We start from the raw sequence: 26,891 nt of genomic DNA, 5'->3' as shown, positions 1-26,891 counted from the left end.
TTCTACCCCCTATTTATTTATAGCAGCCTTTGACAGGTGGCCAATTCTTACACACTGTACCTTTAAGCACAATGTGCCACAAAAAAATCATTTCTTAATACTAATCAAATTTGGGACAAATATTTTCAGGACTGTTCTGCAAAATACAAGATGGGGGGGTCACTGCTTGTTAAACCCCAGCTATCACACATTCATATGTGCATGAATGCACAAAAACATAAGCACACAGATGAGTGAATGCACAGAGACTGTAAACTCGAACATGCTCACAAACAGGCTGCAGAAAAGACAGAGCCCCTGCCAAGCGCTGAGAAAACAGGCAGCGAGAGAAAGGTAAAGAATGGATGAGAAACAAGACAAAAATGCTGAATAAAACACAAGTAGAGGGAACGAAAGCTAGAAAACAGACACAAAGGCAGAGAGGTAAATCCAGGAAAACAGCATAAAGAGACGGAGATGGTGTGGAGAATAGAGAGAGGGGATGAGTTCGACAGAGAGGATATAATGGGGAGAAAATAGAAACTAAAACCTGGAGCAAATAAAAGAGAGACAAAAAGATAGAAGTAAGTGATATCAGTTGCTACATAAAGTGGTACTAGATTCTCAGAGCAACTTCTGTTAACACCTTAATGCTATTCAGCAACATTTTTATATTACATGACATTCAGTTAGCTGGAGCTTTTACCCAATGCAACTGACAATAAATGCATTCAACCATGCAGATACAACCCCAAAAATCCCAAGAATCATGCAGGTATGATCAAATATGCTGAACACCTTGTTCATGGCGTGGCATGTTTGCACACACAACAAGTGGTGGAAGTAGCAGAATGAGAGCTTGGGAGAGAGATTAGTTTGAAGCATGCTGACCCTGTAAACAGCTGGTAACAGCTGAGATGCAGGACACACTCTCATCTTCATAATGTACGTGCATCATGTTTGCTTCAGTTGGTGTTTCCTTCACAAGCGACATTTCAGCAGCAGTTTCAATGAGCCCACGTTAATTTCAGACATACAACAGAGAGAAATCATCTAATTTCTTCACCACGTTTGACGTAGTTGCAGTGATGTAAGCATCGTTAGGAGGCAGTCAGACATGTTGGGCTAATTGTGGTTTACCCCTGTTGTGGGTGGAAATGAGGTCCTGAAATAACTACTTCCTGGTTCTATTTTCAGCTGAGGTCAGCGGCGGAGGAGTACGCCACGCTGAGAGGTGCGATGTGGCTCTGTTGGTTTGACCCACACCTGCTGCGTATCCTTCACTCAGGCACTGGAGGGTGAGTTTGTCAGTGTGTGTGTGTGTGTGTGTCAGGCTCCATGCATATATGCAACACATGTATCCAAATACAAACAGGTAACTACTAGAGTGTATCCACTGAGTGCGTGTGTGTTTGTTTGTGTGTGTGTGTGTGTGTGTGTGTATGTGTGTGTGTGTGACCTTGACTGGGAGTTCAAACACACATAGTCCTGCCTCACTGGAATCACACATCTGTTTGTGTTTTGTTTTCTCTTATACACTCACAAACATACAAATACTCTCGTTGCCTTCAAACTATTTTGGACACGTAACGTTTGGTAAACTGACCACACGCTCAACACACACATACACACACACATCTCGTACATCACCTGTTAACACATGCAAATACCTTTGCACATGCTTCCACTCCTTGTCACGCACACACATGTAAACAGAAATACAAAAATAGTTTAACCTTGCAAATTCATACATTAACATATTCACATACTGTCTTTCTCTCTGACACACACACACACACACACACACACACACACACACACACACACGGAGGAGAGGCTTTCGTGTAGCATTGAGTCATCAGACTGCTTGTGCCTCCCTTCCCTGCTGGGTCTATAGTACTGTAAGTGAAGGTCACGCAAACATATATACCTACACGAACACGATCATCATCACACTCATACAGTGTGCATGCACACTGCACCCACAAGCATATGTCGACTGTGTGAAAATATACAATCAAACACACACCATCGTCACACATACATATGTCTTATATGTACATGTGCGTCGACAATTGTTTTTTTCAATTGTGTAACCCTAGACGTGTGTGTGTGCGTGTGTGTGTGTTGCTGTAAGGGGCCCTGGTTTTTCCCCTGCAGGCTGGTTTGAATCGATAGCGCTGGAAAGTGCTGAAATAGCAGCCTGACACACACACACACACACACACACACACGCACACACAGATACAGAAGGGTGACTCACTGGAGCTGAAAACATGAACAAGAATGCTGACTTCTGAAACAAGGCAAACAGAGAGCGAGAGAGAAAGAGTCAAAGAGGGAAGGAAACAGTGTGACATGCAGGAAAAAAGACAGAGGAGAAGAGACCACAGCCCGGCTTCCACTTCACACTCATTTCTGCTTAGTTGTGCGTAGCGGTGAGATTCAGTATCGCTGCCTTCAAAATGCAGTGTTGTGCGTTTGTGTGTATATTAGACAGGAGAAGGTGGGTGTTGTGTGCGTTGGGCAGAAACATATTATCCTACCAATCCTTTCCTCCTGTTTTCCATATCGTCCTTGCTGCACTGTTGCTCTCACCTCTCTCTTTCACTTGACCTTGACTCAACATTAAGAAACGATTTTATGACCTTGGAACCAAAGCTTTACATTTTTGTGAAATGGGAAGTGCTGTTAATCAGCAAATTCAGCTTTTTTAATTCTAAAAAAGGGAGCTTGTAATTCACCAATTTCATGCCAAATATTTACAGTTGTAGCTGTTTAAAAAAATCCTCTGTCCCGTTCTACCCTGAACTGACCGCTCTGATGATGCTGAGCAATAGAAGCTACATAATGTCTTCTACAGTACATATAACAAGGTCATATATGGATTAACAGTGTGGCAATATATAGACCAGGTTCTTTTCCTTTCAGGTTTAATACTGAGGTGACCTTTTTTTGGTTTGCTTTGTATGGATTGTACCTTAAAGTGTTGAAATACAGTTAAGCAGCAATCTTTTCTCAGTGTGGGGGGTCATAGTCAGATGGTTTTATAATGAAGTCTCAAAAAATGTGAGGAAATAATGTTCTGTAATGTCCTAAAACTTCACAATTAAGTTTTACTTATTATTTACAGCATATCGAGATGAGCAGGTGGAAATATGCTGAGGTTTCAGGTGCACACTTTCTTGAATGTGTCAGAGAGTTAATAACCACTACAGGTGCATGTGTTTACTGGTTGATTCAGTTATCTGTCCATGTATGACAACTGATGCTTTGAAGGTGGATGAGGGCGAGGCTGCAAACTGTATGTACAGATTTTTGCCTGTTATCGTTTTAGTTTGAGTATTCTTGTGACCACTATCATCCATTCGTCCAGTGTTGGGCTGCACAGTATCAGATTGTGCTGAACCTCTTGTCGGATGATGTTGTTTCACTGTATAATAAACAACCAGAAAGCACTGAAGGAGCTGTGCATGAACACGTACATTCGCCCTCCTAGCAACTAATTATCAGCCTTTGTCACTACTGCACAGCTACCCCCTTCATGTGTCTGCTTGTAATAGGCCTTTCTAGATAGTGCTACGTGTCATTGGACATGACTGTGCTGTAGTCATGGAATAAATAATCAATTAAGAGAATTCTCAGAAGAGATTTTGACATGTCACAGCAGGAAAAAGCACAGATATAACTACTAAAAATTCCATTTGGCTACTTCAGTTTCAGGTGTGTCCTGGTGTTGTTCATGCTGGTTTGCTGTCACACCGTCATGACTTACTGGGACACTTGCAAACTGTTTTTACCGCCCACTATAGAGTAAACTGCAGGTGGTCTACTATGTAGGGAGTAGTGAGTGAGTGGAACTAGGTTGCTTTGGAGATAAACCCTGCACTGGATTAACACACTGTTTCCATCAAAGGGATGAAGTACCTTGATTGCTTTAGCTATTCAAAGTCACTGGATTTGCCAGAACAGACATTCCCATCTGTTTATTTTATTGCTATCTCAACAGCATTTCCCATCATGTACTATCTCAATATTGTTTTAAAAGATTTTATCCACATTGCCAACCTGTAGGATCACATGTGGAGATGTTTTCTCAGGCAGAGAGTAGTGTATCCATGTGACATTACTGAAGAAAAATAATGTTCAATGTATTTTCATGCTTTTTTCATGCTATTTTCATTTTAATCACAGTTGTAGGAAATGCACGAGCACAATTTGAAGTTTCAGGTTGCATGTTGAGTGGAGTCACTCATTAGAGATAGAACAGGTTGCAGAGGCTGCTGCAACACTAATGCAGTATTGATGCAAGATTAAACAGCTCTCCAACAGTATCCTCTGAAGTGCTTCTGCAGAACAGATGCGAGGCAGAAGCGTTGGGCGAAGTAGCCCGTTCAAAGATTTGGTAAAAAAAAATGCAAACAACAAGGCAGCACTGTTGACTTACTGTGCTCTAAAGTTTGGATCGTCTCAGCTTCGTCAAGGCGTTTGAGACATTTTTAATAAACTGACCAACATAAGAAGACCAGAATATTGCCAACCGAATAAAGAAGAGTCTACATTTATGTGTGTGTGCATGAGTGAGCGAATGGCAGCTAACGTAGTGCTGATACATATGCACATGCTGTAATGCTGTGATGCTAATGGTGGTACTCTCTGTACACCACCAGTAAATCCAGTGTATGGCTGGACTGTGCTTTTTATTCCGCTTACGTAGATAATCACATCACCGCCACAGTAATTCAACAGGCCTGAGCTGAACTCCAGCAACAAGAGTCCCAGTCAACAGCGTCTGTGTGTGTGGGGGGGGTGGATGGATGTGTGTGTGTGTGTGTGTGTGCGTGCGTGCACGTGTGTGTGTGTGCGTGCATGTATGTGAGTGTCAGCGTGCAAGTGGTTGGCACTATTAAACATTCACCGGCTCACTCAGCTGCTGCTGCTGCTGCTGCTGCTGCTGTTAGGCTCCCAATCTGGGTCAAGTCTCCCTCCTCTCCTCCCTGAGCTACCTCTATCCTTCCATCCTCTCCTCCTCCTCCTCCTCCTCCTCTCACTCTCTCTGTGTCTCCCTCTCTCTTTCTACTCAACTCCCTAAGTGCTCTTTCTCTTTCTCTCTCTGTCTCATTTCCTTTTCTCCCTTTTCTCCTCCCACCTTGTATTTCTTTCTCTCTCCATCACCTCTCTCCCTCACCTCTCTCTCTCTCTCTTTCTCTCTCTCTCCCTCCATGTGAGTATTTGCTTAGCTACAGAGCTCAGAGGTAGGTCCATGCTCTCATCCAGTGTCCAAGTCAAATAAAGCTGCCCATAAATCTTTGAGCGATACAATGAATAATTTCTGTTATTTTCTGCGTGTGTGTTTGTGTGTATTTTTGACTGTGTGTGTATGTGTGTGTGTGTGTGTGTGTGTATGTGTCTGTGTGCGTGTGCATAATGTAATGACCTTCATGACTCAAGCTAAACCTACCAAGTGTTCACATTATGTTGTTGTCACTGGCACTTCTTTGCCAACAGAGCGTTTTGTTAGTTAAGGCATTAGCCGATTATCAACTGCTTCATTCACACCTGTTGCACATTCATTACCTACTTGGTGACCAGCTGATTGCTAACATCCAATCGCATTCAAACAAGCACGCATGGCGGCCCTACAGCCCTCAGCATCACTCTGCTGCACGCCGACAGTGTTCGCTGCCGCAGCTCCCTCCACCACCTCAACCTCCTTCTTATGTGCTCAGCTTTTGGTATTGTTGACTGCGCTCAGATTTACTGTCTATGTGTGTGTTTGTTAAGGGGGATTAGTTCTCCCAGCAGAGTCCTCATTGCTGCTGTGATTCTTTGAGAGCTCCCTCAAAGAGCTGAGCCTATTCTACCAAATCTAACGTTGTAACCATTCACCTCTGACTGAACTAAGTTGAATTATTTGGCATTACCGGTTTCCTGTTGAGTGCTGCACTGCTAAATACGATGTAAACTGATGGGATTTTGGTGGTGTTAATTTTGACGTTGTCGCTGATTATCATGAAGAGGCAGCAACAGGTATTGTGGTGGCCTTGGCAACACCATCATTGAGTTGGATTTTTTTGACAGGTAGATGATGATGACGATAAATTAAACAGAAATGACTCACCACTAAATTGTTAAAACAAAATATTAGCATCATTATTTTTAATTAAACAGAAGCAGCCTTACAAACTGAATGAGACAAAAGCTGTTTCGCTGTGCCATCTGCCTTCAGTTTGCACATGTAACATCAAGTGTTGTGATAATCAACCTTAATTCATCTGCTCTGAACATGTTTCTGTATAGGTTTCTGCAACGAGCCATTAAACAGTAAAGAAAAGTCTCCCATCACTGTAAGCTGACAAATCTGCTGCCGGCAGAAGCATCAAATTAGCTGCTACAAATAACACACAAGTCATACTTATTCGTATGACCGTCACCAAAATCATTCGATTCACGTTGTAGGACAAATGATGTGGTCTTGCTCCACTCCCTGGCCCTGCAGCTGGCCTCGAAGACGTTACATCCTCTTGTCGAAACAAGACTCATCAGCTGTAGGTGAGCTACATCGCCTTTAGCCAAACAGTGATGATCATGCATGGTTGCAGGCACGCAGCATACACACATTTGGACACACACATTCAACTAGGTATTCCCACCCATGCTCTCAGACACATCTGTATATCTTGTTGCGGCGTCTTTCAGCGTGTCAGCTGCCATATCTGGTAGAAACTGGTTTAACAGCTCTGCTATAGAAGGCCTGTTGCCACACAAGTTACACGTGGCTGCTATTTTTAAGGTGAGACACAGCTTTGATGTCTTTTTAATGTGTCTTATCCAGAAGAAGGGATTCTTTGGCTGTTTCTTTCCAGCAACTATGCTTTTCCTTCTGCAAACATTGTTCTGTTTTTATTTATTCAATATTCTGATATGAGTATTACAGGAATAAATGTGTGAATCTACAAGTTAGTTTTCCGAAAAGGGTCAAATTTAATCTGTGCACGACTGTGTAATGAGAAAAAGAGAGCAAAATTACAAAAGAAAGAAGGAAAGGACTGAATTGTTCTACAATTGGCATCTTATTATTGCACAGATCAATATCATCTCCTGTCCTATATGCATATTTGCACTTTGCATATTGAGTAGGTTGTAGCAGACAAATGCATTTTGCTGCTTTACATTGAATTCATCACACAATGATAAATTGTTAATTGGGAGGGCAAGCCACTTTGTGGTACAAAGAATAATGAGAAATGTGTTCATCCACTATCTCAACATCACCTCTCTTCATTCCACACCTCCACCTACCAGAGTTGTGAACAGCACTTGTCTTCAGCCTGTTGATGTTTCTGATGACAGCTGCCATCTCTGCGAATAGCCTGGGATGTGGTGAGAACATTCACAGCCCCGTCCCACACTGCCTTGCTCTCAACATCAGGCACGTCTGGAGCGGGAGTTGAAGATGTGGCTACACTGACAGATATTTTACCATTCACTGCTTGGTAGCACATAAAGACGGAGACAAGACTAATATGTATAGCAGATGCACATACTGTTTATTTACCCACATACCAAGCTGGTGCGATGTCCCTTTCTTTTTTATTATCTCTGGGAGTTTTTTTTTTTTTTAAAGAAAATGTGCAACATATACCACTTCTAAAACGTCAAGCTCCAACACAAATACAAAACATATGTATTAATGTTTGTTTATTGGAAATCTTCGAATTTTGTTGGAGTAGATGAGAAGGAACAGCTGTGCTGCCGAAGTGTGACGATATAAGAGCAGTTAGTGCAAACCAAAGCAGGACAGCAAAACAATGAGCTGAAACTCGCTGTGCACATACAGATCCCTGTTAGGCTGAGGGGAGCAGTGATAATTCTCTGTTGGTTCATTGCTACAAGTGAGCCCTTTAGGGCCATAGTTTGGGTTTCAGTAAATAATTTTATGTATTGGTACAGGAGAATTGAATGTAGGCTACTGTATAAAATATGAACTTATTTCATACCTAATTATTTAAATTCCAACTGACTTCACATTTAGTTATCACTCACTTTCAGTCAAAAATAATGGCAACGTTTTTTTTTTTAATGTATTGTGAATAGTTTTTTATAATTAAATGGAAGAAAAATGGTCATTGGTTGAATATTAGAAGTTCCTTTTCATCTCAGCCAGCTGGGGGATGTGTCAGTCTGCAGCTGGTTCTCCACCCAAATGTAAGTTTGAACCAAATTTCGAGAAAATCAGCAGAAGAAAATGCAAATGATTGCTTATTTTAATCCGCTACAGTTAATGCAATTATCAGGAATTGGTTCATTGGATAAGCAGGAGGTGGCACCAGTTTTCTGGGAAGAGGGCATAACAAGATGTGATAAAAAAAAAGAGCGCCAGTCAAATTTCAAACAAAAGTTACAAAACTATGGAAATATGGCATTCTGTTTTTTTCATTTATTACTATCAGAACTTATTCAAAAAAGGTGTTTCCCTTGATGATGTGGCTGATGTGTTGACAGAAATGTAGTATGATATTCATAGTTAAATTTTGATTAGTGTATAATCACCTGAAAATAAAAATAGTGTTTTCATTACCTCAGAATTAGCTCTGGATGTTTCACTGCTCTGTTTCTACAGTACCCCAGACTGGACAAACAACATACTGGCTCTAAAGAGGGCTTTTTGCATATTTCACAATTTTGACGGCCGCTGCCGGGTGGGTGAGGCGAGGGTTATTTAGTTGCTTGCAATCTGCAACCTCACCACCAGATGCCACTAAATCCTCCACACCAGCCTTTTATACCACATTAACTCTATTTCGAAAAAGGAAATTGAGGATGTTTTTTTTTTTTTTTTTTTTTTTTAACTTGGCCATTTCCCTGAGAGACAAAGTTAAAATCTTGTGCTGTAACCTGAATGTAGTGGGCAGACAGCGTGTTGTTAATATTAGCTATTGAAGAGTACGGACCACACAGAGCGAGGCTGTAGCAGGAAAGCTAACTCCCTTCATTCAAAGTCTGTGGCTCTTGTTGTGCAGCAGGCTGCTGTCTGGCTCTTCGTGCGTGTGACCGCCTGCTCTGTGGGCCCATACGTACCAGAAAAATAACCACATAGGTCTGCCTTGCAAGTGGGTTATTACAACCCATATTTACGTTAATAGTGAGGCGGCGACCTCTAGTGGCCGTAGCAATTAACAGTAACATACTTATTTTAACCCATGACCTTTTCCTAAATCTAACCAAGTAATTTTGGTTGTTAAACCGAAGCAAACTTTGTCCGTTTTACAACATTAACAACATGAAAACGATGGTCCGGTACTGTGAAGTTCCACCACCATCGTAGCGGCGTGTCGCTGGTGCTCTCCAGCAGTGATATATGTTGTTTTGGGAGTCACTGGCAATCGACTTATTCAGTCTTTTAGGTATGAGGATGTGTTGGCTCTGTCTGTGCTAGAGAAGATTTGACTGTATTGAAATAAGGCCTCCATTTACTGCAAAGCTAGGTGCCAGGATCATGAAACTCAAAAAATATATACAATCAATAGAAATTTCTTCCTTTTGGTTTCTAATTTTTTCTCAGATGAGAGCACTGTGCTTTACAGAGCAGATATGTGTTCTGCAGCAAGCAAAAAAAAATGCAGTCTAATTTCAGCTTTAAAGCATTGTCTAAATTGATATGCGCTATCCCAGCACAGCATGGCATGACTTACTTCATAAAGCACATAATGATGCCTGCTTTGACAGATGACATCACAGAACCCAGAGGAAGCTGGACTGATTACTGCTCTGCCTAATATCACAGAGGTTAGATGGAGGCGGGAGCGACATGAATGAGAGGAGACACGACGACTGTAGAGGGAATGGGAAGAAAGAGGGAGAAGATGAGCGATGCGATCGTTCGAATTTCTGCTTTCTCAACTCGCGAAACATTTCCCTCATCACAGACAAGTCTGAGGTCGTCATTGTTCGCCGTGACATCACTAGCAGTCGTAGGAAAACATCTCCCGACACATGATGTGAAAGGCTGGTGTCACTGGGGACGACCAGCGGAGCCGAAATGAGTTTGTTCTCTGCATTTTATCATAAACACACTTATTCTGTCGTTGTTTATTTACATTATGTCTCAATTCCATCTCACTCCCCTTCGCTTCACATCTTCATGAGTCAGCAAAACCTCCAACCCAAGATTTTACTCACGGCAGCGTACGTCCAGTATTTATTGATCTTTTAACTCCTTACAAGCCCTCCTGCAGTCTTGAGATCAGATCACATTTCTGATCCATTTGCAGACAAGTCTCAAAAAATAAGGCCTTTCAGGTTTTCCCCTGTGTCTGACATAAGCTCTGGAAATGTAATCACACAGCCAGTCAGCCAAATGACAACTTCAAATCACCATCAAAGAGGCTTAAAATCTGTGCTACTGCTGCTTTTATTAGTTTAAACACGTAATTTCTGTTCTGCCTTGTGAAGTTTCCTTATTGTAATTCTTGCCTACTTCATAATTTCAGTGCATCAACAGGTATCTCATGATTATAGCTAATAATGCAGTGGTTTAAGTTGAGGTAGGAGTTCAGTGGTGGGGGGGTGGGCAGAGGAGATATGAGAGGAGGAAGAGGAGGTCAAAGTGAAAATGAAAGAGCGGGAGAGGACAGGTGAAGAGAGAAGTTTCTGTGGGACAATAAAAGCTGATCAAAATGAAAGTCATCACGATGGTTAAGTAAAGAGGTTAATGTCACAATTGTGGACAATTAAACTTTAACTGCTGAACTATTTTCACCAATCAGACACGTTCACTTCTGGAAACTAACCTTTGCTGTTGATTTTATTTTGCACTCTCAGCAAATCCCTCATTCCCTGTAATGAGTACTCGTTGATATATACACACACACACACGCACACACACACAGTGTTAATTTGACTTGCCAGGAAGGAAATAGTGTGATTTGCTTGAGTAGGTCCCTGGACATGAATCCAAAGACAGTAGGGAGCGTGCAGAGCAATCAAGTGATAAAGCTTATTATCTGAGAGGAGCTATATTCTAAGACTTATTATCTACCAGGAGTTAAATGACTTTCAGGTCCTCAAAGGCCCGATGGCCTGGTTTGACTTGGCAGGAGAGAGAGAGAAGAGGTGGTTGGAGGGAGAGGGCTGGAGGAGAGCACGCAGGAGGAAGGAGGAGAGATGGGAGGAAGAAGCGAGCAGGTGATGGAGGTGGAAGGAGGAAGAGATGAGAGGAGAAAGAGGGGAGAGGAAGGGAAAACCAGATGTGAGGAGAGGGAGAACGGAGGTAAAAAAGACGAGAGCGAAAACAGAAAGGTGAGGAGATGGAGGGGTTTGAAGACAGGGGGAGGCAGGAGGAGGTGATTCATAGACGTGGGCAGTCAGTTTTCTGTCTTTTTTGCAACTGCTGTGAAACCAATTTTCTGGTTGGGGTCGGGAGATATACTGTACTTCATAAAGCTCCACACTGCTGCATTGTGTCTTTGTTGAGGCCGCACAGATAGTGGGAGAGTATCTATGTTCCCAGAGTCGTGCGCTCCCCGGATCCATATTGTCCTAACACACATTAACCCTAACCCTAATCAAGCATTAAGCTGTGACCTCTGGCGATTCCATGACTCCAGCCATTTGATAAATTCTAAGTGTATTGAGAGCCTGCGCTGACAAGCTCCCACGATAGCTCATGTCATGTTAATACAGAGCTGGGAACATTTTCTTCAGGTTCCCATTATGTGCTATATAGAGCTGGGGTACATAGAACCTTTGGAGAGCACATACTGCATGTAGAACATTATGTGCCATTTAAATCTGGGGAACATAGGACTCTGGGAATGTAGGAATGACCCCCCTGATAGTTTACTACTATAGATACTGCAGATAGTTTATTGCCTTGGATAACATAAGCGTTGGCATAACAACAGTAGATTTTAACTGTCTGCGCTCACAAGGAGCTATAACAGCAAGGTTGGACTGTAACTTCACCGGAGGACTGGCTGCCCACTGCATGATGTGATGTAACAGGTGATCGTAGAAACTGGCCTCAGAATAATCAAATGGACTAAATATGAAAATAAAAAGAATGAGATGAAGGAAAAAGACCACATTAGTTATAGGTTGTGTATTTTTACAAAAGGTTGTCAAATTGTCTTAAGCTATAAACAATAAAGACAATCACACTGATAGCTGTTACTCAGAGGTGAGGTCCAGCTGAAACAATGCCTGACCAGGTAACCTTGAATTCAAAGTCACTGCAAGATCGTGGTTAGCTGTTGAGTTTCCCGTGCTGCCGTCCGCAATGTCACCAGAAGCCCATGTGACCGCAGCCTCAGAGAGCACCAGTGGCACTAAGTCCTGGATCACAACAATGTGACCCTCTGCCGGTACACAGAGGCGTCATCATCATCAGGGTCGAGTCTTTTCATTTCTTTATTTCTGTTAGCGAAATTTAAACAAAAAGGTCTCAGAGTTTCAGTTTCAGTGTTAAATTTCTCTCTTTCAGTGCATGTCCATCTTTCTGTAACAGCAGGATGACATTATGTTCCTGCTGTTCTTCACACTTGATAACTGCTACAAAGAGCAGGCCCTAAAAAATCCTGTTTGGTGGAAAAGCTGGATTGGTCCCCACAAACAGTGATGAAGAAAAACTTTTGCAATTCCAATATTTGGCTCTTTCTATCACTGTGTGTGTGCAGTGTATAATGTGTGTGGATAACTATACTCTTAGTGTTTGTGTTGAGAAGCCATTGAAACAGCAATGCTGGTATTGGGCCTAGATGTTGTTCTGTGTATTCATAACAAATAGTCTAATGAATGAGACGATTTTCTGATTGGATTCAAATATGAGAAATATGTTACTGGCTTGGTCCTAAACACAATTCTCTGCCAAAGTTAGAACAGTTTTAATTATCTCAGAGAGTTCTGTCTGTGCTCTTGTCATTGGTTTGATTTGTGTCTTGCTCAGTTGGAAAAACATGATGTCACATGCTTCTGAGCACCAATCAGGACGGTTCTGCATCAAAATCTGATTGCTAAATTCACCGTCAATAAAATCTAACCAACTCTAAGTTCATAAATCATACCTAAATGATATGCACTGTTTCATAATTAAGGTTATAGAGAATTATTTAAGATGTAAAACAAAGTTTTCAGGGGCTTTAAGTGATACCCTCCTTAACCACTGGTAACTATCCAAATATGGAATTAACAAACTGCTGTATTTAGCCATTCAGGCAGCCCATTACTGGTAGATTGCTTCCAGCCTAAAGAGTGCTAATGAGCACGCTGTGCACCAGAGTTAGCCCAGTCCCTCTTTAAACATACAATATTGACAAAGCTAATACAAAGCACTGTAAGAGTCCAGAGTAAAGTGTTCTTCTATATAAACTAACTCAACAATTGACGTACTTAATTAGCATTAATTCCTTTAAAAGCTCTTTAAACAGAGGAGAATAATAGGGGTCAAAATAGTTCAAAAGAAATTTAAAAAAAAAAACTTTATTACTCACCACTAAAGTGCAGCATGGCAGCTGCAATCCAGTACTGTTCTTATGTTAATAAGATGGACAGAAGAATTATTATATTTTAAAGCAAGACAAGACACAAAACTACAACAAAGTACCTCGGTTGGTTAAGATTATTCTTTATTATGAAGTGCCACAAAATGCTTTGTGTTCATTGTGCTTACATTGTCTGAATTCTGGCTCAAAAAAAACCCAGGAGATCCTCTCTCTGCAGCAGAGAGCCAAATCTCCCGAGATAAGGTGTGTCAGATATCACTATACAGCAGTAAAAATGTCTCAATCCAAAGGATTCTTTACAAACCCTCTTGCAATAAATGATTATTTAGGTTGTCATCATTCTTTAACTTGGAAATACAAAAAAAGAAGAGAGGTCAAGCTAGTACAAGGTTTTTAATTATTCTCTACCTGAATTCTAGTTAGTTTCATTGTGCTACTTTCTTTAAGGTGGAGATGACTAGAATGGAAGTGCTTAGAGAGAACAGACCTGGAGCTCGCCCAGAGACAGACACGCACAGACGCACACACTCAGCTTTCCTGCCTCAAAACCACTGAGCAGCCACACAACAGCAACTTAAGCCAAATACCCATACGACGTTCAGACTGCAGTGCAAAGGTGCAAAGAGCTCTCAGTCACAATGATGCAGTTTGTGATACGTAAACAACAACCGGAGACGCCGCAGCCAGAGATACTCTCAGCGGTTCGTTTAGCAACTTCTGTACCTGTTACACCGTGATCAGTGGCTCCAGTAGAAATTGTGTTATTACTGTTCTCATTCAGGTAGAAGTGAGAAATATGGTTTCAGAGTTGGTGTTCAAAATAATAGCAAATTGTTATTTATATCTCTAGCAGGGATTGATGTCTCCAAGCTGATTTAAGAAATGTGAAGGTAATGCTTTTGTTGGCTTTGCATATATGGTCTTTTTGCCATACGTGTGCTTTTCATTTGTATTTGTGTAGTCTGTGTGTTCAAGCACCTAATTTAATGTTTTTACCTACTTTTCATGTACAGCTGTTGTGAGTATTTTGGCCGAGGCTTAAAAATGTCAGATAAAAAGACAAAGACAAAAAAAATTGAAGCCCTAACAAGTTGGAGCTGTGTGACTAATCGTCTAATACGATTCAAATAATTGCAGCTCAAATCTAGTTCACACATGAGGGAGAGCGATAAGACCTGCAATTTGCTGACTCACATACTGATTGCTCCGCTCACAACAAAAACGGCCTCTTTCGTATTGACTTGTGAGCTACGTTTTTTTTTTTTTTAAAGAGTCTTGTCAAAGACTTAAAGATTGTATCATGTCCTGCAAGACTTTTATGACAAAATGTTGACTATTTGACTTTGAGCACTGTCAGGTCTGACGGCCTGTGACAGGCTTTGATGTCATACAGGTCCTGGAACTTTATCTCTGACATGTGAATGAAATTAGATGATGGTCCATGTATGAGGAAAGGCTCGCATTTTGTTCCTATAACCCTAAATGAAGTTGAATATCAGTCAGTCCCATCTCTAACTGAGTAATCTTACGCCTGAGGAAGCACTGCAATTATCAAAATTTTCTTTGTCAGAGATTCACATCTGAATATTAAACCCATTTCTTTTCAATTAATGGAAGCTTGACTTGTAGACACAGACTCTCTGTGTGTGTGTGTCTCCTACAGCAGCTCAGCAGCAAGTGCTGTGTGCTTGCATGTGTGGGCATGCACCCATGCACTGGTGCACATGTGTGTCTCTGCAAGGTTACAATGAATACATATGGCATATAAACATGTTTTCAGTCATTTTTTGTGCAGATCTGTGTGTCCTCAGTCTGTCTCTCAGGAAGCTCCATGAATCTGTAGAAAAAGGTTTCTGAGCTGCAGAGAACTGGGTTCAGCAACACTGGTATTGGCCACCTAAATCAAAGGTTAAACCATCTACGGGTTGGGGTTGATTGGAGTTAGCCTGTCTTGTAGGAACAGTATATCACTCATAGAGTTAGCCTATAGTCGGCCCAGTAGGGTTAAATGGGGCCTACTGCAGAATAATCGGGACTCGGTCTAATGTATCTCCTGGACTGTAAAAGATAAGCTGCAATCTGACCATCCAGTTAAGTGCGTGCCTTTTCTGTGGTTTAAGATTGCATGCTTTATGGTTTGGAAGTGCACTGGAAGGGTGGTTGAATAATGCATTGCATTTAAAGCTGACCTCGGTCCAACTTCAACAATGCTCCAAACTTTGACTTGGTTTTCTACTGAAAGTGTACTGACAGTTGCTAAATGCTATGTATGCTAACTAGCAGTTTGCGTTGGTGCACGTCTCATTGCAGAATTCTCCAATCAGACTGCTCTATTCACCATTTATTGTTTGTTTCTATCAGGATAAAGATAGGGTCTGTTATGGTTATTAAAAGCCTGTTGCTTGGTGACACACGAACATGTTTTAACACATTTAAGAGCCATTTCAACCTCCCAAAATCTTATAATAAACCACTGAACGCTCATGAATGGCCAATGATCGAAACTGAGTGAAATGTTCGGAGGCCTAATCCAAAGTTAGGCCTCTTCTGGTTAACGTTAGCAGACTTATTTCTTGATAGAGTAAGCCTACCACAGGTTGTTCAGGGTTATAGTTATCCTACAATAGGCCTCACACCCAGCAGGCAGCTGATCCCAGCCTCTCTAGCCTACATCCTACATTAGTTCTACTCACTAAGAGGCAGGCAGTGCATAACAAGAGAGGAAAGACAGGACTTTTATTTTTGTTACTCTAACACTACATTGGCATGTTCCCTGATGTCTGTAATATTAGTGTTTTTCTGTTTATGACTATAGGTGAAGTAAAACATACCTGATTTTTAAACTGCTATACAGTAGTAGGTAATACTTCATAACTTCATCATAAAATACCATGCATTAGGTGATTATTGCTTTTAAAGAGTCCTACGGAGGCTCCAAGAGAAAAATATTGCCCTCAGGTTCTATCTATAGGATTTTGGCAAAAATCATAAGCTTTTTATGATGTTGGCATAGATTTCGTTATTATTATTATTATTTTTTTGCATGCAAAAACGTTAATAAGAAACAAGGTAAACATAATAGGAAAAAATAGTAAGAAAAAAAGTGACATATGCTTTGGCCTGTAGTGATAGAAAGAGGTTGGCAAATATCCTACATACATATACAGAAATTAAAGTGCAACAAATAAGTTAACGGCATCACCTCATCGTTATCAAATCAAGTATAAACATACACCAAATAAAAAAGGACTAATGCTAAAATAAATAAATAAATAAATAGTATTTTCACCTCAGTTGTGGAGAGAATGTGGTCACTTGGTGCAGCAGAACATTATTAATATCATTATTATTATTATTACTATTATTATTACTATTATTCCCCCAAAAAACAAAATCAAAAGAAAAAACTCTTTCACTGCATGTCAGTGCAGGGAGGAACTCAGTAGCTATAGGCTTACTATTGTCTTTATCGTCATCCTCGTCGCCATCAGTGTCCCAAAATATGTGGTGCCTGACTGTATCTAGATGCCAGAAGGAAGCCATGTTAGTATTATTGTCTCTATCCAGAACAGACAGAGGAAGAGAAGTTTTTGAGGAAGTGCATGCGTAGACCGGTTAAATCCTTAAGTGGGCAAATCTCAAGGAGAAAAAATTGTGCTATCTTCATCGTCTTCATCATCATGAATAGGCTCCAAGGGGAAAGCAAGGTGGGGGTAGGGGGAAGTGAGAGAGGGCGAGGAGGGAAAGCAAGGTCATATTCTGAGCAAAAATAGATTGTTTGTGTCTGCAGTTCAGTTTGTAAGGATAATGGTAATTTATGTCTGCAGTTTTTCTCTTGTTTTATCTACGCAGGGGGTCATGCATCTAGGGGGCCGAGAGGAGAGAAGGGGCCTTTGAAGCAGGCAGACTCGTAGTGCTTGTTCAGGTAACTCTTGAGCGCGAAGGTCTTGTTGCAGCGTTTACACTTGAAGTGTTTGAAGGCCGAGTGGGTCTGCATGTGAGCGCGCAGGTTCGAGCGGTCCGCGAAGGCCTTGCCGCAGTGGGCGCATCCGAACGGCTTCTCGCCCGTGTGAGAGCGCATGTGGCCCTGCAAGAGCCAAGGTCGACTGAACGCTTTCCCGCACACGTCGCACTTGTGCTTGAGGTCGTGCGTGAGCAGGTGCATGGCCATGGCGGGCATGGAGACGTACACCTTCCCGCAGGTCGGGCATTTCTTTGCCAGCTTGCTGTCCAGCGAGCGGTGTGTCTGTTTGTGCCGGCTCAGGTTGGAAGACGTGGCGTAGGTTTTGCCGCACTCGTTGCAGGTGTGCCTCTGGATGTTCCTGGGACTGCTAAGAGCTTTCCTCCTCGAGCGGCCATCAGTGATGAAGAAGGCATCGACTGTGTAACCCTCACTCACCGCAGCATCTCCGTTGATGTAACCGTCAGTGATTTCGGAGCCGGGACTGTCGGGGGACTCCGAGTCAGGGGCCCCGTAGTCACTGTGGATACCATCATAGAGGGGGTCGGGGGAGGGCATCTTGATCCCACTGTCACTCTCACCATCGTACACGACAGGGCTGATGTAGTCACTGATGTAACCAGCTGATGTGGAAAAAAGGAGAACAGCGTTAGCTTGTAGAACACTTTGAGAAAGTTTGAAACGTTTACACTGAAGCCTGGCACGGGAATCAGTGATACACAGATTTTCCATGATGTACTCATGATATAACTTAGAACAAAGGAAAAAGCACAGAAATTCTCCCCATCACAGCAGAGACACACGGTTCATATAACTGTAGTAAATGTGATAAACACTTGCTACTGCACATGTCTGTCTAAAAGGGAGACAACTGGGAAAAAGTTTGGATTAACGCCATTAGAGCGCTGTAGCCAGCTGGACAGGAAGAACAGAGTGAAATCGGATAGCCCTCTTTTCTCCATCTTATCTTTCTTCACAGAGACAGTAATGATAGAGATGCAGGATACTGACCAGCTTTACACAGCCTGAATTGGTGGAATTAAATAAGTGCTTGTTAAATTAGTGCTGTTAACAGCTGTATACTGATGTATAGCTCGCTGTATGCAGCTGTGTGCTGTTTTTTTCTGCTTCTGCATCACACTTGAGCGCATTTAATACGGTACAAAACGTAGAGACGATGGGTTGACATAAATATTCCAAACAGCTGGTTCATTCAACCGGTAATTTGTTCCTAACATGTTGCTATGTGTTGTGTGGTGAAACACCATTAAAATGTTCACTTAAGTGCTACGGCTGGATACAAATGCTTACATGACAGGCGGAACAGTTCTGCATGTGCTGAGAGACTGAATGCATTTTCCCTTTAAACTGAAGGAGCAGAAAACCAACGATGGCAACACAGTGAATCAGACAGCGCCACTAAGATCTGATCCTAGGTCAGCAATTTAAACGTAGCTCCAGGACATCTAAACCACAAGATCATCTATGGTGATGCACTTTTTTTTGTTTGTTTTCTTGTTTGAAAGGCATCATGCTGTTTTTAGGAGGCACCTCCTCTCACTCTACCTGTGCTGATAAAAACATTAATAAGCTGCCACTTGTCAGGTGTAAATTTACACATAATACAGTGATAGCCACAGTCCTTTAGGGTGTATCTGACCTGTAGTAATGACTGTGCACCTATGGCCATGTCCCATACCCTCTATTCATCCTGCATAAATGATACCGGCTGATTCTCAATTTAATGTCAGTAAAGCAGCACCAACTGTAGCTACTTTTAACAAGTTTTGACCTATGTGAAAGTCTTTTATTGTAACACAGAACACCTGTCTCTCTCCCTGCACACCTGTGGCTGGTAGTGGAGTGTGAAAAAAGCCTGCAGTATTAGCCCAGAGATAATTCAGCAATTTAATTCCTCTCAGTTCTCAAAGGTTGCAGTTAAAACACTTCCTCTGCGAAAGATAAATGCACACCGGCTGACCCTGAACTTGAGAAAGCTGATTTAGAGTGTGAAAATGAGCATCAGCACCAGGGACAGATCCAGTGCGGTGCAGGTCGCTGGCACAGTGACAGCGAGGCTGCTATGCCGGCTCGATCAGTGCCCTGAACAGTGTGTGTGTGGGGGGTTACAGATGAGGGGGTTGAAGACTTGCACGGAAAGCCTTTTGGGCGAAATACAGCCACTGAAAGTATGCTTAGACAGTAGAGCTACAGTATATATGAGCATGTCGGATGATCCTACCACTCCCTCTTGATAAAAAACACTAATTCTTTCCAGGTTGACGTATCATAATTAAGTCAGTATATCTACATACCTGACTAAATGCACGAATACGCACTAACTAGCATATTTACAGGCACACACATTATGCAATACCTTTACATTTGGTTCACTGACTATCAGTCCAAACACATGTGGATCTACAAGTGTGTCATTGCACACTTTTTTTATGCTCATTCGCTCTTTGCTGTGGTTCAACAGGGACAAAGACGCAGTCGATCAGATTTTGTTAAACACGCACATGCAAACACACACCAGGTTACTATTAGTGTGACAGCACAGGTTTGGTTTGGTGGTCTGACTAAACACAGTTTATAAGTTAGCAGCTTACATGCAGACTAAACTGTCCCCACAAGCGTCCTTCAACACAACACTGCGTACATGCAACATTGGCTCCATTTCTCCACCTTTCTCCTTATTACGCCTAATACATGCCCAATGCCTACACATCCATTAACTTGTTAAGAGGTTGCATTGAGCCAACCAAAAAACAACATACTATCCACAGAAACACAAGGAAAGAATCATTTCCTTCTTTCATCTTTTTAAGTGTGTCAGTTAAACGTGGTGCTGACATGAAGGGAAACTTGTTCTGTTCAAATGGACAAAGTAAATGGCAGTTCGTCACATGCATCATCAAAATATGCTACATAATGTAGTGTGGATGTGCACGCTTGGAAAAAATGAGCGAAATGACAAACTCTCCTTTAAGAAATTCATGTTGTTATTATTCACCCGGCCTCTCAGAGGGTTTCTGAGTAAGATGCAGCAGCAACAAGCGCCATGTGACACCACATATCTGCCTACAAACGATAACAGCTACTACATATCTGCAGCTGCGTCCCATCTGAATACACAGTCCCATCACACACAACGTGGGGAACACGGGTGGGATATGAATTATTCTAAGAGCAGAGAGTTGCTCCTAACGTGGTGCACTGTTGTGGGTAGAGCATGTGCAGCAATGTATGTGGAAGCCGCATCAAGCAGTTACCATCAGATGTTAGGGATGGAGACAAAAGGTTGCTGGGACAGGCGGCGTTGCACGGTGCTGCTGAGGCGGCAGATCGCGTGTCAAGCCGAGCAGGGCTTGTTAACCTCGACTTTATAAATACACCGCTGACAGCTTTTTGCTTTACGAGCAGAGAAATGCAGGCAAGACCGTGCACGGAATACACATGTTGATGTGCAACAGCGTGTCAGTGACATTGGGCTGGAAGCAATGCAGAGGCTTAATTTACATGGCAAAGGCATCTCTGGTTTTTCCTGTAAATTGTGACGCACGCAGTCACAGGGTGGGGTGTGAGGAAGTTCACGGCTTCAGAGGAGCACAGGGCAGCACAAAGCAATGAATCACACTGTCCTCAGGATGATGGCAATAAGGCCTAACATAGCAGTGTTACGCCTAAGGAGTAAATCTAAAAATAATATAAAATAGTGTTCAAATACATATTGAATCTAACAGGATAGAAATGTTTCTTAGATTCAGAATCTGTTGCCGTTAACTTACATTCAACAGTTCATCAGTGACTGTACAATGAGATAAGAGTAGTCAGAAACACCAAGGCTGATCCACTGCTGTGTTTTTGTGATATTGTGAGCGTGCAGGCTTGTGGCAGCTGTTGCAGGCACACGAAGATGCATTTATTTCATCATGCAAAAATGTGCCGACGCTGCAGAAACGGGACAGGCATACCTGGAGACTGAGCACAGATAAGAAAAAAGGACTGTAGGCTGTGAGCCTGCAGTCGGGCTAATTTTCTAAGAAAAAAGCAAATGAGGAAAAGACCGGACCTCTGCTGGTAATGCTTTTGGCCACAGCATCGTTGCACAAACGATTATTAACCTGCTGCTCGTTTGTGCTGCACCTGGTCGGGGTTGCTGGATAATTTGTCAGTGGCACTGTGTTTTGTCATGTTATTTTTTGTATAAAAAGACATCCAACAGATGATATTAATAAGCACTGTCCTGCCTTTATCTCTTTTAGCCTTACTTAGCCTGTTTAGGGGAGGAAACTCCTAGCTGACTATGAGCCAAAATCGATTAAACATGGAATGCACTGGATTTGGTTGATTTCTCAAGTGACCTTTCCGCTCCAGTGGCAACTCAACTCCTGCAACCAACCAAACGCTTTAAGTCAAGCCTGCTTCAGCGTCGGCGCTGCCAGTAAATAAAGTGTTAGATTACGTGGCGTGGTAGCACTCGCTGAGCAGGGTGTTGTGGTTATTGAGATTGGCAGTTCATCAGTGTTTTACTGCGTCCATCTCATCCCGGGCTCCCCTGGGGTCCTGCAGTCCTCTGAAGTGAAGCAGAATCACTTATTTAGCAGAGGACTGCTTAGTGCGTGGCTTTGAAGCTTTTATTACCCATCAGGAAGGTAATAACTATGTGATAGCACAGTGCTGGCTGCCGTTGTTCTCTAATCAATGATTATAGACTGCTTATCTGCCACATCACCCTACAGGTAGCCAACAACCCTGCATTAAGTTACAAATGAGAGGCTACAGCTGCAGCAGGTTAAGGGAAGAAGTATTACAGGATAAGAGCAGGTGATGCCATGGGAGATAAAATACTACATGCACGAGCCAAACAGTAGTTATCTTTTGATGCCAGCTGCAGGTCTGCACCGATGTGTCAACCATCGGCGTTGATTTTAAAGAACAATCTCAGTGAGGGGATCCCTCCAGGATCAGGACAGGTAAATCCAGCCCTCGGTCGCATAGATTTTTGGAAGCAGCCTTGTTCGGCTCCCTGCCTGTCAGCCTCCTCCTCTGTCAGAGCGACTTGTTTTCCAGACACCTGTTAATGCGCGCCGTGCAGGCAGCCCGACCTACCTTTGTCATGGAGCCGCAGGCTGAGGTCTGTCCTGTGCCGGTAGGCGTTCTCCAAATCCGCCCCGGTGGAGAAATCGTCCAGTTTCACCTTTTTTACCAAGAAAGACCTTGGCATGGTGGTGCGACTCCGACACACGCTGTCACGAACACAACGACACACACTCACGAACACAGCCGATCGCCGACGGCCTGGCCAGGGTGGTGATTCGCCAGTTACACCAACAAGAGAGGCGAATCGGGGGAAAGATTGTCTTCAGATTTTGGAGGAAGCGCGAGCTGCGGATCGATCCGGTAAAACAGTTGAATAGTTCTTTGGGATTTCAGTGTCCGTGGCCGGCTTCCGTCTCCCCCGCTGTAGTCCTCGTACAGAAGGTGAGAAATGCAACTTCAGCACCGGACAGCTCCCTCCGGGGGCGGGGTGAGGGGGTGGGTGGGGGCACGGGGGCGCGGGGTTGCCTCGGGGGTCTCTGTGCTCGCGGGCACAGGCTCGTGAGCAGTCAAAAAAGATGAAACAAACAAACAAACAAAATAATAAGAGGCGGTGGAAGGCACCCTGCAGCGCGCGCGACGGCTCTCGGGCCTCTTTGAAGAAGAGGAAGAAGAGAAGGAGGAGGAGGAAGAGGAGGAAGGGATGCGAAGAAAATAAGAGGCAAAAAAAAAGAATATGATTTTGGAAGCTTTTCCAAAAAAGAAAAAAAATGTCGGACGTCCTCTTCTCTTTGCTGCAGATAGTCCTTAATTCCAGTTAATGACGACTTACTCGCGTCGGTAAAACATCACATTGAGGCTCCCTGCGGCCGCGTGGATCAACGACATCCCCTCTTTCCCTCTCTGTATCCCTCTCTCTTCTCTCTCTATTCCCCTCGGTCTCCCTCTTTCTGCGGCTTCCGCGAGGTGTTCCCGTGAGTGTGCCGTCTCGCGATCAGCTGTTGGCATTTATACGGCGCAGAGAGAGAGAGAGAGAGAGAGACGGAGAGAGAGAGAGAGACGGAGAGAGAGAGAGAGAGACGGAGAGAGAGAGAGAGAGACGGAGAGGGAGGGAGAAAGAGAGGGAGAGGGGGAAGAGGGAGAGAGAGCGGGGAAGAGAGAGAGGGGGGAAGAGAGAGAGGGGGGAAGAGAGAGAGGGGGGAGAGGGGGAGAGAGAGGGAGAGAGACGGAGAGGGAGGGAGAGAGAGAGAGAGGAAGAGAGAGAAAGACGGACAGGGAGGAAGAGAGAGAGCGGGAGGGAGAGAGAGTGGGAGAGGGAGAGAGAGGAAGAGAGAGAGAGGGGGAAGAGAGAGAGGGAGAGACAGGGAGAGAGAGAGGGAGGGATGGATAGACACACGGGTGGAGGGAGTGCTTAATTTAATCCATCCCACATCCCCGGGGAGCGGCGACTGGCCCGGATGATTTATTGAAGCTGTTATCACCCCCCTCTCTCTCTCTTTCTTTCTCTGTCTTTCATTCTCCTTCCTCCCTTTCCTCTTCATTTTTTGAGCATGTGTGTGTTAGTTTCCGTGTGTGTACGTGTGTGTGTGTGTATGAGGCGAGTCGCCATGTTTTGGGGAGATAAGAATGGAAATTGTTATGTTTTTTTAAAGCGCCCATCGATTTGATTCAGCTATGAATTTTAAATATTGTCCCATGTGCGCGTTTTTTGGGGAGTCCATATACTTTTTTCTTCTTTTTTGGTTTTCCTTCCTTCTTTTATCACCTGCTAAGAATATTCTGTCTTTGCTTTTTTTCACGATGACATGGATTATATGGGGGCATATTAACTAGCATGCTGAGAGCCTGGTAATTATCATTAATGTGGCCCTGAAGGCAAATGGATGTAGACCAAATGGAGTGTTTTACAGTGACTGCCGGATTAATATGGGAGCAGAGTAATATCTGCTCCAGGGTCACACTGGGTTCATCGACAAGTTTTACTGCAAGATCTGAAGATGTCTGTGCTCAGTGTCGATGTTATGTAACAACAACAAAGATAATTTGAGAGATTAATGAATCATCTGCTGTGCATCCGGCCTCACTCTCTGTTTGTCTCCCTTTCCGTGCCCCAGTGTAATAACATCACTTAAAAAGAAGTCATAATTCAGAGAGTGACATCAGATTTCATTATATCATATAGCGTTGTGGTGATTTAATTTTAAAAGTCATCTAAAACCTTGTTGTCAAGTTTGTTTGAGTTTTACTCAAACTACGGGCTGGGACCTTGAAAATGATACCGGCAGGTTGTAAGTGCTTCATAATCCGAGGGACCACACTTAATCATCTTGAGACCCATAACAACATTATAACTTATAGATGTGTTATAATGAGTCCCAGGGTGTGTGAGAGTGCAGATGACTGAGTTTGTGCCCTTAGAAGACTAAAAAAAGGTTGCTGTTTCTCAATGAGGCAGTTGCACTGTTGGATGTACTGGCTCTGGTTTGTGGGCTGTTGGAAAGTTGCTAAACATCTGTTAAAAGTTAGAGGGAGCTCAGTGGGCGACTCAGATCTGCAGAGATAAACCACGTAGAGGAAGATCGAGTATTCGTAGTGATGAGGAAGTCTGTCATATCAACACCGGTATGAGACCTTTAATGCAACTGTGAACGCCACTGCAAACCACTTCAATTACAATCTGGAGTAAATGCAAAGAAATGCAATTCATTTTTATTCATTTCATCATACAAACATAGATTTACAGTATTTTTAAGATGCATCCATGTATTTATTGCAGAGTTCTAAGGTATGATGTGTGGTGTCATAGAAGTATGTGCTAATATTATATCCATCAACAACAGAAAAAAGGAAATATTGCTTTCTTTTTGTTTCTGCTGGTTCTTTTTCTGTCTGTCGTTCCTGCTGTAAAATTCGTGCTTACAGTAATGTTACATTAAAGGTTATGTGCTTCAAAGGCATTTAATTCAAAGATTGCCAGTGTGTGTTTGAGTCTGCCTGTGCGTGAGTAAAAATATTCATGAATTAAATATTGAGCATTTAGAATATTTAGAAAGTCACCGTCATTGTCAGACATGACTCATCCTGCGATAGGAAAGTAGGTTTCACACTGAGCGTCTGGTCAAGAGAGATTTTTTGAAATCTTATCCGGTTCTGCTGGCTAAATAAATGAACTTATACTCTCCATCAGTCAAACAGATGGAGAGAGATGTTGTGTTAGAAAGGCAGCATGGGGACGATCTGCAGAAGGATGAGTTGTCTTTCATAGTTGACAATGATGATGAGAATGGTGGTGATGATGAAGACTGAGCTGACTGAGGCATCGGGGTCGTTTGAGCTTGATGCATGGATATCTACTGCGGGGCCCTGATATATTTCCATTCTGTGTGTATTTAGTATTGATTGCAAGCCACATGACTTGTATAGTATGTGTGTTCAATGTGCTTGATGGTGACTCATGGCTGTGGAAGTATGCTGTGTGTGTGTGTGTGTTTGTGTGTGTGTGTGTGTTGTGATACCAGTCCATCTGTTGTCCTTAATCAGGGGAAGAGCAGATGAGTTCCATCACCTGGAGACTGGCTCAGGGAGGTCCAATTAAATACACACACAAACTCACACACACACATATGCCCACACGCACAACTGGCTTAACACACACACACACACAACCACCTCCACAACAACTGTCAGTCGACTGAAATAACCTACAACATTAACAACGTATTTCATCATTATTAGAGGCCATGTTGAACACACACACACTGTTAGACACATATGGACAGAAACACACACACACACACACACATACATTGCAAAGCTGTAATATTCGGCGAGCAAAGACTAAGTGGCAGAGTGACAGCGAGTCACTCACTGTGTCTCCATCAGATTGAGGATGTGAGAGTAATTTCTAAAGATGGAAAGGACAACATTTCACGGCAGCACACATGAGTGTGAATCACAGCCAAAAGTGGAGATTTCTGGGTGTTCTCTTGTTGGTGTCATCCTCGCACTTCGTTAATAGCACCTCACTTTATTTTTGGGACAAACAGGAGATTTTTTATTTTGTCAGTCGGCCTCGTGAGCAGATCTCAGCACAGAGAGAATCATGATACAAATACAGATTTGCACTCAGGTATTATTTAATCTGGCCAGTTTGTCAATGTTTGATTTGAATAATAAATGTTCTGATACAGAATTTATGTCAAATGCGACTATAATAGTCTTGCACAGATAATAACTACAAAAGCAATAATATATATGTATTTATTTTGATCATTTTACTCCTTATGTTAAGGATTGAAGAAGAAGTCACTCCTGCTTTGTGCATCCTCATCAAACTCCTAAAAGCTGCACAGTACAACAGAGTTGTCAGTGAAAGCCGTAACTTCTAGCTCTCACTTCAAAGTGAT

General features: G+C 42.7%; 1 protein-coding gene across 1 annotated transcript; it reads right to left on the bottom strand.

Annotated features, from left to right (window-relative positions):
• Nucleotides 1-17,337: 17,337 nt before the first annotated feature.
• LOC121610967 (transcriptional repressor scratch 2-like) lies at nucleotides 17,338-22,672 on the bottom strand. The gene is made up of 2 exons (XM_041943314.1): nucleotides 22,558-22,672; nucleotides 17,338-18,065 (listed from the first exon to the last, which is right to left on the bottom strand). The coding sequence occupies exons 1-2, from the start codon at nucleotides 22,670-22,672 to the stop codon at nucleotides 17,338-17,340; spliced, it is 843 nt and encodes a 280-aa protein (XP_041799248.1).
• Between the last annotated feature and the right edge of the window lie 4,219 nt (nucleotides 22,673-26,891).

Source organism: Chelmon rostratus, chromosome 8 (assembly GCF_017976325.1).
Source record: "Chelmon rostratus isolate fCheRos1 chromosome 8, fCheRos1.pri, whole genome shotgun sequence".
Classification (NCBI taxonomy): domain Eukaryota; kingdom Metazoa; phylum Chordata; class Actinopteri; order Chaetodontiformes; family Chaetodontidae; genus Chelmon; species Chelmon rostratus.
This window is presented reverse-complemented; position numbering and strand designations above follow the sequence as displayed.

Excerpts from the sequence above, each read along its gene's own strand:
- LOC121610967 (XM_041943314.1), bottom strand. The coding sequence starts at position 22,672 with ATGCCAAGGTCTTTCTTGGTAAAAAAGGTGAAACTGGACGATTTCTCC. Across the intron at positions 18,066-22,557 it reads CCTGCGGCTCCATGACAAAG|CTGGTTACATCAGTGACTAC; the intron begins GTAGGTCGGGCT and ends TTTCCACATCAG.